The 13,798-nt window shown below is 45.0% G+C and overlaps 1 protein-coding gene across 1 annotated transcript in view; it reads left to right on the forward strand.

Annotated features, from left to right (window-relative positions):
• Positions 1-13,798, forward strand: part of NCAPH2 (non-SMC condensin II complex subunit H2) — a 205,580-nt gene that overhangs the window by 41,239 nt on the left and 150,543 nt on the right. The window contains exons 4-5 of the mRNA XM_069765477.1: positions 5,259-5,314; positions 12,985-13,066. Of these exons, the coding sequence (XP_069621578.1) occupies positions 5,259-5,314; positions 12,985-13,066 (138 nt within the window). The remainder of the gene's footprint in view (positions 1-5,258; positions 5,315-12,984; positions 13,067-13,798) is intronic.

A 13,798-nucleotide genomic window follows, 5' to 3' on the forward strand; every position in this document is an offset into this window, starting at 1 on the left:
CTAAAGCAGGGGAAAGGAAGAAAGGCTTTCCAAATAGTAATAATTACGTTCCATTTTATAGGAGAGCGTTCCGAAAGCCCGCATTTAATAAAAGGAAGGAGTTTAAGAACCAGGATCGCTGGGCCACAAGAGACACAAAACAAAAGGGTGCGTTCTTTGGGAAGCGCCCTTTCAAGTTTGAAGAAAAACCCCGTTAGGACAGATCTACCTGTGGGAGGCAGATTGTCCTCCTTCGCTAATGAATGGCGGGCCATAACAGCAAATATTTGGGCAAATAACCTTATTGCCTCTGGGTTTCAATTAAAATTTTCCCGAGTCCCTCCGGACTCATTTCTATTGACTTCATTAAAGTCTCAGTTACAACAAGAGGCATTGGAGCAGGAGGTAATAAATCTCCTAGCTAAGGTAGTCTTGGTGGAGGTTCCATTCCTACAGGAGGGAAAGGGATTCTATTCCCCGTTATTTTTTATTCCAAAACCAGATGGAACATTCAGAACTATTATTAATCTTAAAAAATTAAACATCTACCTAGAAAATCAAACCTTTAAGATGGAATCTATCCGGTCCACCATTAAACGCCTGTTTCCCTATTGCTTTATGACGGTTCTCGACCTTAAAGATGCGTATTACCATCTACCTATTTATGCAGAGCATCAACAATATCTACGGGTAGCGATTGTATTGAATGGGTGTGTCCGACACTTTCAGTATACTGCAATGCCTTTTGGGCTATCTATAGCCCCAAGAGTATTCACTAAACTAATGGCGGAGGTAATGTCATATCTAAGACTAAAAGACACTCTCGTAATTCCCTACTTAGATGACATCTTAGTAGTAGGAAATTCTCCTTCGCAATGTCAACAACGGTTGTGTGATATGATAGCATCTCTGCAAAGATTGGGTTGGATAATAAACTGGGAAAAATCTAGACTTATCCCAACAATTCGGCAAATTTTCCTAGGGATTATATTAGATTCTACAAGCCAGAAATGTTTCCTTCCGGAAAATAAACAGATAACGGTCAGGAATAAAGTTCAGTCGGTAATAGATAAACCCCTAATTTCTTTGAGAGAAGGCATGTCCCTTCTTGGCTCCTTCACGTCATGTATTTCAGCGGTTCCATGGGCCCAATTTCACTCGAGGCATTTACAGTATGCAATTTTACATGAAGAAGAAAAATCTCATGGTCATTTAAATATTAAAATTTCCCTTTCTAATAATGTAATCCAATCTCTGATATGGTGGCTAGATCCAAAAAACCTGGTCAGTGGAGTCCCCTGGGTAGTTAAACCCTCAAATATAATATATACTGATGCCAGTCCTACTGGCTGGGGCGCACATTTAAAAGACCATTTAGTCCAAGGATTATGGTCAGTCACGGAGTCAGACGACTCTTCTAATATAAGAGAGCTAAAAGCTATCTATCATGCTCTATGTGAATTCCTTCCGCAGCTACACGGGACACATACCAGAATTCTGTCCGACAACATGACATCAGTCGCCTATATCAATCATCAAGGAGGAACAAGATCAGGAACGCTCATGTCTATAACCGAAGACATTCTAACCATAGCCGAAGAACATCTTCTGTCCCTGTCAGCGCTGCATGTCAGAGGAGTGGACAACTCAAGAGCAGACTTCCTCAGTCGTCATACCCTCCACCAAGGAGAGTGGGTCCTAAATCATCAAATTTTCAAAATAACTATGAAATGGGGTACACCCGGGATAGATCTCTTCGCCACAAGACAAAACCGACAACTAAAAAGATTCGCTTCAATGTTCCGGGCCGACAATCCCGACATTCTCGATGCCCTTCAGACTCCTTGGACATTTCAGAAAGCATACGCTTTTCCTCCTCTGATTCTTCTACCAACAGTAATCAGGAAGATAAGGGAGGACCGGGCAAATATAATCCTGATTGCCCCATTTTGGCCAAAAAGACCATGGTTTTCCCTGCTCAGAGCCATGTCCATCTCGGAGCCGTGGATCCTCCCGGAGGATCAGGATCTTCTTTCCCAGGGGCCCTTCAACCACCCTCATGTGAAGGGACTAAGGTTGACAGCCTGGAATTTGAGAGGCAGCTGTTAAAACTAAGAGGCTTCTCCGATAGTGTAATTAATACCTTGTTGACAAGTAGAAAAGATCCACTACTGACATATATGTGAGAGTGTGGAAGAAATTTCTAGATCTCTATCCATCAGCGTTGTCTAGTGAAATTCCCGTCTCCACTATTCTAGAATTTCTTCAAAAAGGACGTGACCTAGGCCTTTCAGTTAATACTCTGAAGGTACAAGTTTCTGCTCTAGGGGCCTTGTATAGTCACAATGTTGCGGGTAATAGATGGATAGCTAGATTTATTTCAGCTTGCCAGAGATCAGAGCCAGTTCAGATTCCCTAGATGCCTCCTTGGGATATTTATTTGGTCCTGGAAGCCTTAACAGGTCATCCATTTGAGCCTCTAGACTTAGCTCACATTAAATATATTTCACTTAAGACCGTTCTTCTTGTCGCGTTAGTATCGGCAAGAATAGTAGGTGACATACAGGCGCTATCAGTAGATCCTCCCTTTATGTCAATATTTCCTGATAGAATTTTCCTGAAAACAGACCCTTCCTACCTACCTAAAATGTGTACAAAATTCCATAGATCTCAAGAGATCCTTCTTCCTTCTTTCTATAATAATCCTACAGACCAGGAAGAAGAGAAGTACCATACTTTACATGTGAGAAGGGCTATAATAACTTATCTGGATAGGACTAGCGTCTGGAGGAAGAGCAGGGCTCTCTTTGTTTCCTTCCAGGGTCAAAGGAAAGGATCTGGTGTTACAAAAGGCACACTATCCCGATGGATTCGGGAGGCGATATACCTGGCCTATTCATCTAAAGGGGAGAATCCACCTGAGACTGTGAAGGCACATTCCACCCGGGCGATAGCATCATCCTGGGCTGAACGAGCAGAGGTTCCTATAGAACTCATATGTAAGGCCGCAACCTGGTCCTCTCCTTCTACCTTCTATAGTCACTATAGATTATATTTATCTGCCTCCACTGACTTGTGTTTCGGTAGATCAGTCCTTAATACGATAATCCCCCCCAAATAACTATCTCTGAAAGTCTCTCAGTGGGTGCTGTCGTGGCGAAGAGAAAACACCGGATTACGTACCGGTAATGCTCTTTTATAGAGCCACGACAGCACCCCTTCACTTCCCTCCCATTTATATATATTAGTGTACATATGAGCACTGTTAAGGGTGGTGGATTCTTGTACTTATACATAGTTAAATTATAATGATGATAAAGAATTGTCTACTAAAACTGGTGGGCGGTTCCTCGCAATCTCTGTAACCCAAACTGTGGGAGCGAGGGGGACCGCCCCTTTTATCTCTCCGTAGGGTTTCCTGTTCCTAGGGGCGGATCCCCTCTCTCAGTGGGTGCTGTCGTGGCTCTATAAAAGAGCATTACCGGTACGTAATCCGGTGTTTCCCAGCTCCCTATATCTCCCCTTCTGGTTCAGCGTCTTGCGCATGCGCGGTACCTTTCTCGCGATGGGGCGGCCTGGACGCGTCGCCATGACGACGGGTGGTGATGACGCCTGTCTTCTTTTCCCCCCGCCGCGTACCGGACGCTGTCCCCGCGCGATGGAGCGGCGCGTGTGCAGATTTTTCATCTACTGACCGGTCTCTCCTTTCGGACACTTCAGCATGTCCTCCTGTTATTTAGGCGCAGACGCGCTCTGGGCATGCGCTGCCCCGGCCGGATGTTGTGGAGGACTCGGACGTGTTGCCTTGGCGATGGGACGTGATGACATTAGTCCTCCCTCCCATCGCCGACGCGGTACGCCGGGCCGTCCCCTCATGGCCGATTCGCCGATGATACCTCATTTCTCGGATATATATACCCATGACTTCCTGCTTTTAATTACGCCTCCTGACGAAGCCGTAGGCGGTGAAACGCGCGTCGAGGCCTCACATGCCCTACGGACGCAGCGGCACACCAGTCACATCATGTCCCAAGGTATAGTAACAATCTGCTTTATGTTCTGCCAGACTCTGGACTCTTATTTATTTGCTAATCTGACATTACCGCCTATGCTGGGCTGCACCGGGTAATCACCTAAACTGGATAGCACCAGTCACTCATTATTATATTGATACGTGGTTCTTCCTAATCCAGTCCGTTGGGGATCTCTGTATGCAGTTTGGAGCATTGGCTCCTTTATCCATTTTACCTAAAGCATGGCGACACTGCCTCCACTTAGTTATTCTTAGCGATCGCCCATAAAAGAAGAGCTTCTGTTATTTGTCACTATTATGATATTGAGCTTTTCTACTTACTGCAAGTAAGCACATACTCAGCTTTTCATACTAAATAGGCTTACATTTGTATTTACCTGGTTGCTTCTTTGGGATTTTATGTGCCGCTGCGCCCATTGGGGCATGTATGTTGTTTTTTTTTTTTTTTCTTCTTTCTCCTTCTATTGCCCTTATCCATTTTGTCATCTTGTTGATAGTGGCAATTTTTTAGCTGTTTTTTCACTGTTTACCTTTTGCTTGTTATTGTCCCACCTATGTATTATCTATAATTAATTAAGTTTATATATTGATTTCAAATAACCCCTCTGTATTATTCAGGGTTCCACTACCTATATTTATTTTTAACAGCATAGGGTTTATATTTATGCTGTCTAATATTAACAATATTGGGACCCATTTGGTGCTCTTATGAGTATCTATCGGTTTATAAGAGTGCACATGTGCATAACCATGTGAAAAAGACTTACTGTGCAAAATTCAGTCTTTTCTTTTTTAAATTGGTTCAAGTTTTCAAATCTACAAAGCAGCTAAAAGAAATGGCCTGACCATTCTTCAAGCGGTATTGGAGCCACTCCTTATTTTATATGAAGAAAGAAAACACAAAGACGCTGTAAAAATTGAAAAATAAACCAAAACTAAAAAAAGATTTTTGGGGAAGCATGTCTTCTGCTTCAAAAGCTCATCGAATAGACTGACATCCAATAGATTCTCTTCTCTTACATGTTTTTTATTTTCCCATAGCCATTCATTATGCAGTTATGTTTGCAATTAATACAAAGTATTATAAAGGTGGAGCTTCAGTTAGTAATAAAGTATTTTTTTCTTTTTCAATGTTGCACTAAGAATTCTTTATGCATCACAATAATAATCTTCAGTAAATCAGGCTAATCTGAGCTCTACTGCTAAACTATATCCTATCTTATTTGATTTTATTTCTCTTATGCAGGTTGAATATCTTTACTCTTTGGTGTATCAAGCTTTGGATTTTATATCTAATAAGAAGTATGTATCGCTGTTTTCACATTACTTATTGTGTAGTAATTGGTAGCAAACCAGCTTAAATGTAGTTTTCCAGGACGTCCCCCTGACAGCACTCTGGAGGACGTCCTCCTCCTCCTCCTTGCAGGGACAGGAAACACCACGAGAGGTTAAAAGGTCCCACTCCGCCCCCTTACCCTTAGTGTTTTTCCTGTCCCTGCATGGAGGGACACACGAGAGAAGCTTACCGGACCGAAGGGCTTAGGGGGATCGTGCGGCTGGTTCCAATATCCTTCCCCCTCGTCGCTAGCCCAGGGCAGATACTTCCCAGGTGGGAGTTCCTCTGCCCCAGAGACCAGTCGAGCGGACGAGCTCCTGGGTGAGCCGCTTCCTCCCGGGTGGGGGTACTCGGCTCGGGCGCCAGGATTCAAGAGGCGCCGGCGCCAGGAAGGCGCAAGGGTCCGCATGCTCTGATACGAGCATGTAGGAGCGGCAGAACCTCCCGGGATCAGCGTGCGTTCCACTACGTGGAACGCGGAAGTAAGTGAGGTAGTGTCACTTCCGGTGACATCAGCGGCGTCATTTCCGGCAGATTCGGCGGCCAAGTGTGCGTTCCACTGTGTGGAACGCAGGGACATCATAAAAGAGTGCCGGATGTGGCGTCCAGCGTTCCACGCAACAAGCGCCAGATTTGAGCACAGGAGTGAGGGGACGCACAGCTGTAGCCAGCCAGAGAGGAGGTCTACAATGCCGGAGTCGAAGGGTAAGTGCAGCAGTGCCGCAATATCCTTCTGGCAGGGGATGTCCCATTTACACAGCATCATTTATTTAACAGAGGATATGGATCTCAGGAGTGAGGAGGCAGGGGTAAGTGCGCATAGCGCAGATTACCTTCTCACGTAATTTTGGTCCCTAAGCTGTGCTCACTCTTATACTTTGGATAAGGAGGCTCAACAGACATCCCTGCCAGTGACAAAAAAGTCAGAGTAGACAACCAATTAGAATAATGTAAGGATATATTTGCTTGGACAACCACAAAGAAACGAAATATCCTAAAAAAATACTTTATTAATAATATCTAAAATTCTCAAGACAATTAAATGTACTTAAATGCATGCTACCAACATCAACCACCAGGGTTTGGGTAGGCTAGGAAAAATTCAGGAAGTAGTAACAAATGTATTCCTGACACAGTCCCTGTTAGGTGGCCCTATAGTGGCTTTCACCTACCTAACAGCGGAGGTTGGCACCCTAAATTTCGATGTGGCGCCCCCGCTCCACGTCGACTGTCCCTTCTAGCCCTACTAGGCCCTTCCAACTACCCACGCCCAGGTCCCCACAGACATACACACAAATTGACCAAAAGGTCACACTAACCAAAAACCGGAAAAAAGTGTAACAAAACATACTAAAAACAACGCAGCAAAAGATAGTGCTGCGTAAAAGTCCACTAATTGCGTGTACCCCAAAGCTATATCAGCAAAAAATGGTATAGATATTGCTCGATGAATAAATGTTCTTAAAATATGAGTGATGATACACGAGCAATGATCAAAGATCAAAATAATGGGGTACAGTAGAGCACATATATATTGTGCTCATAAATACTCAGAGGTCATAGGGAATAGACACCTCTAGTATATGTACCAATGTGTCACTGTCTTTGTTAGCACATCATGACCTACATGTCATAAAGGCAGACCTATACATAGGACCCATACACAAAGCAGATACCTAGATAAGGTGTCTCAAATCCGGAATAGCAGATACATTAGCTCACTCAATAAATGTTCATATGTTTGGGTGATATATAAGTTTACACCCTGGATACCATACGGATTCAGCATAAGATGTCAAAGATAAAAAATGAGCAAAATATTCAACAAAACAAGAAAAAATCATAAAACGCAAATGAAAAGATATCTGCTATATCAAGTATCACATATAGTGTCTCACATTTAAATTGGGCCAATGCACCAGAAAGCCCGATAAAGCTGAGGCTAACCCCTCATTACTTTCTCATAGATAAATGCAATACCCGATCTTATGCGAGCCCGTTTGTCTGGGTGATATATACATTTACACCCTATTTACCATACAGATTCAGTATCATGTATCAGAAAAAAATAAGCAAAAATATTCAACAGAACAAGAAAAAAGAAAAAAACACAAATAAAAAAATGTCTACTATATCTGGTATCGCATATGGTGTCTCTCATTTAGATTGGACCAATACATAAAAGATCCCAACACACCTGAGGCCAATCCCTCGTTCTTTTCATATAGGTAAATGCTATGCTCGGTTCTATGAGAGCTCATTTATAAGGGTGATATGAGTTTACACCCCGAGTACTACGTGAGCTCAGCATCAGATATCAGAAAATAAAAAATTAGCAAAATATGAAACAAAACAAGAGAAAATAAAAAACAAATGAAAAAGATCTATAATATATTGCTGGGAGCGTCACTCTGTCCGAAGCCTTTATAGACTGCGCAGGCGCAAGCGCCGGCGCAGTCTGGCCCCCACAGAGTGACGCTCCCAGGAGATCGCGGTATGCGTAAGCACTGAACGCATACTTCGATCTCCACCGGAGAGTCAGGGACCGTGGACGCGCCAGGAGGGAGGGTAAGTATATTCACCTGTCCTCCGTTCCAGCGCTGCGTGCGGCTTCGTCTCCCGGCTCCTCTGCTGTGACAGAGTCCAGTCACAGGCAGAGGAGCCGGAGTGTGTGTTCAAGAAAATGGCTCCGGAAAGCGCGGACTGCGCAGGCGCCGATTCCGGCAGCAGGAATCGGCGCCTGCGCAGTCCGCGCTTTCCGGAGCCATTTTCTTGAAGACACACTCCGGTTCCACTGCAGGTGTGTCTTCAAGAAAATAGCGCCGGAGAGCGCGGACTGCGCAGGCGCCGATTCCTGCTGCCGGAATCGGCGCCTGCGCAGTCCGCGCTTTCCGGCGCCATATTCTTTAAGACACACCTGCAGTGGAGCCGGACGATGGGGGAGTATGGTATTTTTTTTTTTTTTTTATATGGCCGCAGCATACGGGGGCATACACACTGGAGCGTCTTATGGGGGGCATATAATAGAATAGTGGCGCAGGATGGGAGCAGCACATGACAGAACGGGCGCAGGATGGCAGCAGCACATGACAGAACGGGCGCAGGATGGCAGCAGCACATGACAGAACGGGCGCAGGATGGGAGCAGCACATGACAGAACGGGCGCAGGATGGCAGCAGCACATGACAGAACGGGCGCAGGATGGCAGCAGCGCATGACAGAACGGGCGCAGGATGGCAGCAGCACATGACAGAACGGGCGCAGGATGGCAGCAGCACATGACAGAACGGGCGCAGGATGGTAGCAGCACATGACAGAACGGGCGCAGAATGGCAGCAGCACATGACAGAACGGGCGCAGGATGGCAGCAGCGCATGACAGAACTGGCGCAGGATGGCAGCAGCGCATGACATAACGGGCGCAGGATGGCAGCAGGATGGGAGCAGCACATGACAGAACGGGCGCAGGATGGCAGCAGCGCATGACATAACGGGCGCAGGATGGCAGCAGCGCATGACATAACGGGCGCAGGATGGCAGCAGCGCATGACAGAACGGGCGCAGGATGGCAGCAGCACATGACAGAACGGGCGCAGGATGGCAGCAGCACATGACAGAACGGGCGCAGGATGGCAGCAGCGCATGACATAACGGGCGCAGGATGGCAGCAGGATGGGAGCAGCACATGACAGAACGGGCGCAGGATGGCAGCAGCGCATGACAGAACGGGGGCACAGGTTGGGAGCAGCACATGACAGAACGGGCGCAGGATGGGAGCAGCACATGACAGAACGGGCGCAGGATGGCAGCAGCGCATGACAGAACGGGGGCGCAGGTTGGGAGCAACACATGACAACGGGTGCAGGATGGGAGCAGCACATGACAGAACGGGTGCAGGATGGGAGCAGCACATGACAGAACGGGCGCAGGATGGGAGCAGCACATGACAGAACGGGCGCAGGATGGCAGCAGCACATGACAGAACGGGCGCAGGATGGCAGCAGCACATGACAGAACGGGCGCAGGATGGCAGCAGCACATGACAGAACGGGCGCAGGATGGTAGCAGCACATGACAGAACGGGCGCAGGATGGCAGCAGCACATGACAGAACGGGCGCAGGATGGCAGCAGCGCATGATGGAGACCATATACCAATATAAATGCTCGCCACCCGGGCGTAGAACGGGTTCAATAGCTAGTGTTTGCTATAACAGGTATCGCATATAGGGTCTCTCATTTAGATTGAACCAGTGCATATAAGAGCCCAAAGCATCTGAGGCCAATCCCTCATTACTTTCTTATAGATCAATGCTATGCTCGGTCTGCCATGAATGCCAAAATGGGGATGGCGAGATGGGACGAACTGTCACATACTCAGATAAGTTTTTCTTTTTATCTGTCTCTCAGAAATAGCCAGAGGTCACTACTCTTCCCTATTTTCAATCCCAAAACCTTCAGGGGAAACACGCACAATAATAAATCTAAAACCATTAAACGCGTATGTCAAATGCAAAAGATTCAGAATGGAATCAATAAGGTCAACTATCCATCTTATAGACAAAAATTCGGTAATGTGTACGCTCGATTTTAAAAAGCGCGTATTATCACGTTCCAATCCATGCAACATCTCAAGAACTTCTGAAGTTTTCGGTAAAATTTCCGGACCAAACCTGCCACCTCCAATTCCAGTGTCTCCCGTTCGGCCTTGCCTCAGCACCCAAAGATATTTACAAAGTTGGTAGCAGAGGTAGTGGCATTCTTAAGAAACGAAGGAATTACAATAATTCCTTATTTGGACGATTTTCTGCTGGTAACCAGAACAAAATATTCCTTAACTCTACACAGAGATCGAGCCATTTCAGTGTTGGAACACCTAGGTTGGGTCGTAAATCGGAAGAAATCACACCTAAAACCCGAGTCCTGAAAAGTATTCCTGGGAGTCCTTCTAGATACTACCTCAAGACAATCTTTTCTGCCAAAAGTAAAACAGGAGTCTATGAGGAAATTGATCATAGAATTCCTGAGACATCAGATCACTATAAGATCAGCCATGAAGATCCTAGGGAAGATGACGGCCTGTATCACTTGTGTAAGATGGGCCCAAACTCATTCAAGATTATTACAGGATCAAGTTCTCTCGATATGGGATCGGCGTCAGTCATCACTGGACAGAATAATCCATTTATCAAAAACCGTAAAAAGGTCATTGCAGTGGTGGACACATTACAGCAACCTAAGAGTGGGTGTTCCATGGATCTTGACCCCTTGTGTGGTGATCACTACAGACGCCAGTCAGTGGGGATGGGGAGCCCATCTAGAAGGATCATTCATCCAGGGCAGATGGCCAAAAGATATCAGCCAAAAATCTTCAAAGTACAGAGAACTGTGTGCGGTTTGGGAGGCTCTAAGAAGAAATCACTCTCGCTTGAAGAACAGACGTGAAGATCCTAACAGACAACATGACAGCGGTATCCTTCATAAGACATCAAGGAGGTCCCAGACACAAACCACTTCAGGAGTTGGCACAAAGAATATTTTTTTGGGGCAGAAAACAGTTCTATCCATAACGGCAGTGCACTTAGAGGGATCTCAGAATGTTCTGGCTGACTATTTGAGCAGAAAAGAAGTCTGTCCGACAGAATGGGAGCTAAATCAAGAGATCTTTCAACGACTATGTCACCATTGGGGGACTCCCAGGATAGATCTATTTGCTACAAGGAAGAATTCAAAGGTCGCCAGATTCTATTCCCTCAATCCTATGGACCTGCCGGAAGCAGTCGACGCCTTAAGCCAGACGTGGGACGAACCACTCTCTTATGCATTTCCTCCACTAGCACTCATCCCGATGGTACTCAGGAAAATTCAGGAAGACCAAGCAACAGTTCTGTTGATTGTACCATTCTGGCCAAAAAGAAGCTGGTTTCCGCTGCTGGGAGCCATGACAACAGAGAACCCAATCAGACTTCCCCTATGGAAGGACATCATTTATCAAGGACCAGTTTTACATCAAAACCCGGAACGATTACACCTTTCAACGTGGATCCTGAGAGGGACTTCTATATATATGGGGCTAAGACCTAGTACCCTTAAGGTGCAGATTTCAGCTCTGAGCACTTTCTTGGATTATCCTTTGGCCTCTCACCCATGGATAATTAGATTTGTTAAAGCCATCCAAAGATTACGTCCCACATTTAGACAATTAACTCCCACTTGGGATTTAAATCTAGTGCTCAGAGCCCTATGATATGGATCTATGGATCCTTATACCCTTGAGGGTGACATGCCTATTGCAGTACGAACTTGGAAAACAGCCTTTTTGGTGGCGATTACGACGGCCAAAAGAGTGGGGGAGATTCAAGCCCTGTCAATTAGGGATCCATGCCTCCAGATTCGTGACGATCATATAGTCTTAAAACTAGATCCATCATTTATTCCCAAGGTAGCCTCGGTACAAAACAGAAATCAGGAAATAATTCTACCCTCCTTTTGCAATAAACCCTGTAATGCAAAAGAACAATCTTTACATTCTCTTGATGTCAGACAGGCAGTGCTAGACTATCTAGAGGCCACTAGTACCTGGAGGATAGACCCCAATCTATTCATCCTTTTCGGGGGTAAAAATAGGGGTAAAAAAGCATCCAAAACCTCTATAGCTAGATGGATCACTACAGTAATTTCCAAAGCCTATGCATCAGAAGGGGTAGATTGTCCAGTAGGAATTAAAGCCCATTCTACTAGGGCCATTTCAGCATCATGGGCTGAACGGGCAGGGGCATCATTAGAACAAATCTGTAAAGCCGCAACCTGGGCCAGGGTAAACACATTCTGTAAACACTATAAATTAGACGTGTTAGCAACCCAGCAAATGTCTTTTGGGAGAAAGGTTCTCCAGGCAGTTGTCCCACCCTAAAAGAGTTTTCTTTGGTATTCTCCAGAGTGCTGTCAGGGGGACGTCCTGGAAAATGGGTATTATACCTACCGATAATTTGGTTTCCAGGAGTCCATCCAGGCAGCACCGTTACTTCTACCCCTATGTATACTATTCATATGCTGTAATGTTTGGTTAATAAAGAATTCTAAATATATTTATCCATGGTGTGGTACTTGTCAAAACACTAAGGGTAAGGGGGCGGAGTGGGACCTTTTAACCTCTCGTGGTGTTTCCTGTCCCTGCAAGGAGGAGGAGGACGTCCTCCAGAGTGCTGTCAGGATGGACTCCTGGAAACCGAATTATCGGTAGGTATAATACCCATTTTTGAACCGATGAAACAGAAATGTGCCCATAGATTCTAACTCTTTACTTCTAATCCTTGCTACTTTAATAAAGCACACACCTCTATACTGACAGTGCAGGCAGGATGTGTACCAGCAATAAAGCATGCCTCCCTATACAAGTTTTAAAAATACAAGATAAATGGCTTTATTTAAAAAAAACTTTTTTTTCTACATGCTTAAACATAATCTAACTGTATTTAATATGATTAATTCCCTTAATATGATAAACTGAAGCAGGAAACAGCATTTTTACATGTAGGTTGTTTATTTATTTTTTTTATAAATCTTTTATTTTCTATATCCCGTACAATGTTATATTTTCAGGTCTTTATTTTTACATGAACTCTCATGTTTTATTTAGGCGGGATAAGCAGCCAGTCTCTGTTGGAGAAGATGGAGTGGATAAAGATGCTAACTTTACAAAGCAAAATGATGAGGATGAGGTAAGAATTGTACTTAAACAACTTGATGTACTGTATACAAGCAAACTGTCTAGTTTCTTTTAAGTACCTGGCCATAACAGATCATGCAAATTAGTCTTCCAAGACTCCTAGTGTTTGGTTAAAGCAGTGTTTCTCAACTCCAGTCCTCAAGACCCACCAACAGGTCAAGTTTTCAGGATATCCTTAGTATTGCACAGGTGATAATTTCATCATCCTGAAAACATGACCTATTAGTGGGTCTTGAGGACTGGAGTTGAGAAACACTTCTAGAGGTTATCTCTCGGGTCAGTTTTGGTGTTGCACATAATGTATTCCTGAAACAGGGCCTGCTGAGCATTTCGTTATTCTGATCACCCTCTTTTCTCCACTTTTAACTTGTGATGTTAGCGCATGCCACAGCTTTAAGTAGTCCGTTATGTCACATGCCTCCTAGTCCTCCATATGCTAAAGCATTGCTAAGCTTGTATGTTTAGGTTTCTAAAACCTTGCACAGGCCTCACTGTATAAGCAGATTGGCTGTATCTCATCAACTGTCTTTTCCTCGGCAGACTTTGCCTTACGGACCTGCCTTTTCAGTCTCCTGTATCATTAAGGCCTCTATGACCTGTGCTAAAAACTTGTCCAGGGTTATTCGTCCGTTGTTCCTCAGGAGGATTTTCTTGACCTCTGTCTCAATTGCTGCATATCACAAAGTTCTTTTGTAAAGCCCCCGTCACACATAGCGAGATTGCT

Source organism: Ranitomeya imitator, chromosome 4 (assembly GCF_032444005.1).
Source record: "Ranitomeya imitator isolate aRanImi1 chromosome 4, aRanImi1.pri, whole genome shotgun sequence".
Classification (NCBI taxonomy): Eukaryota; Metazoa; Chordata; class Amphibia; order Anura; family Dendrobatidae; genus Ranitomeya; species Ranitomeya imitator.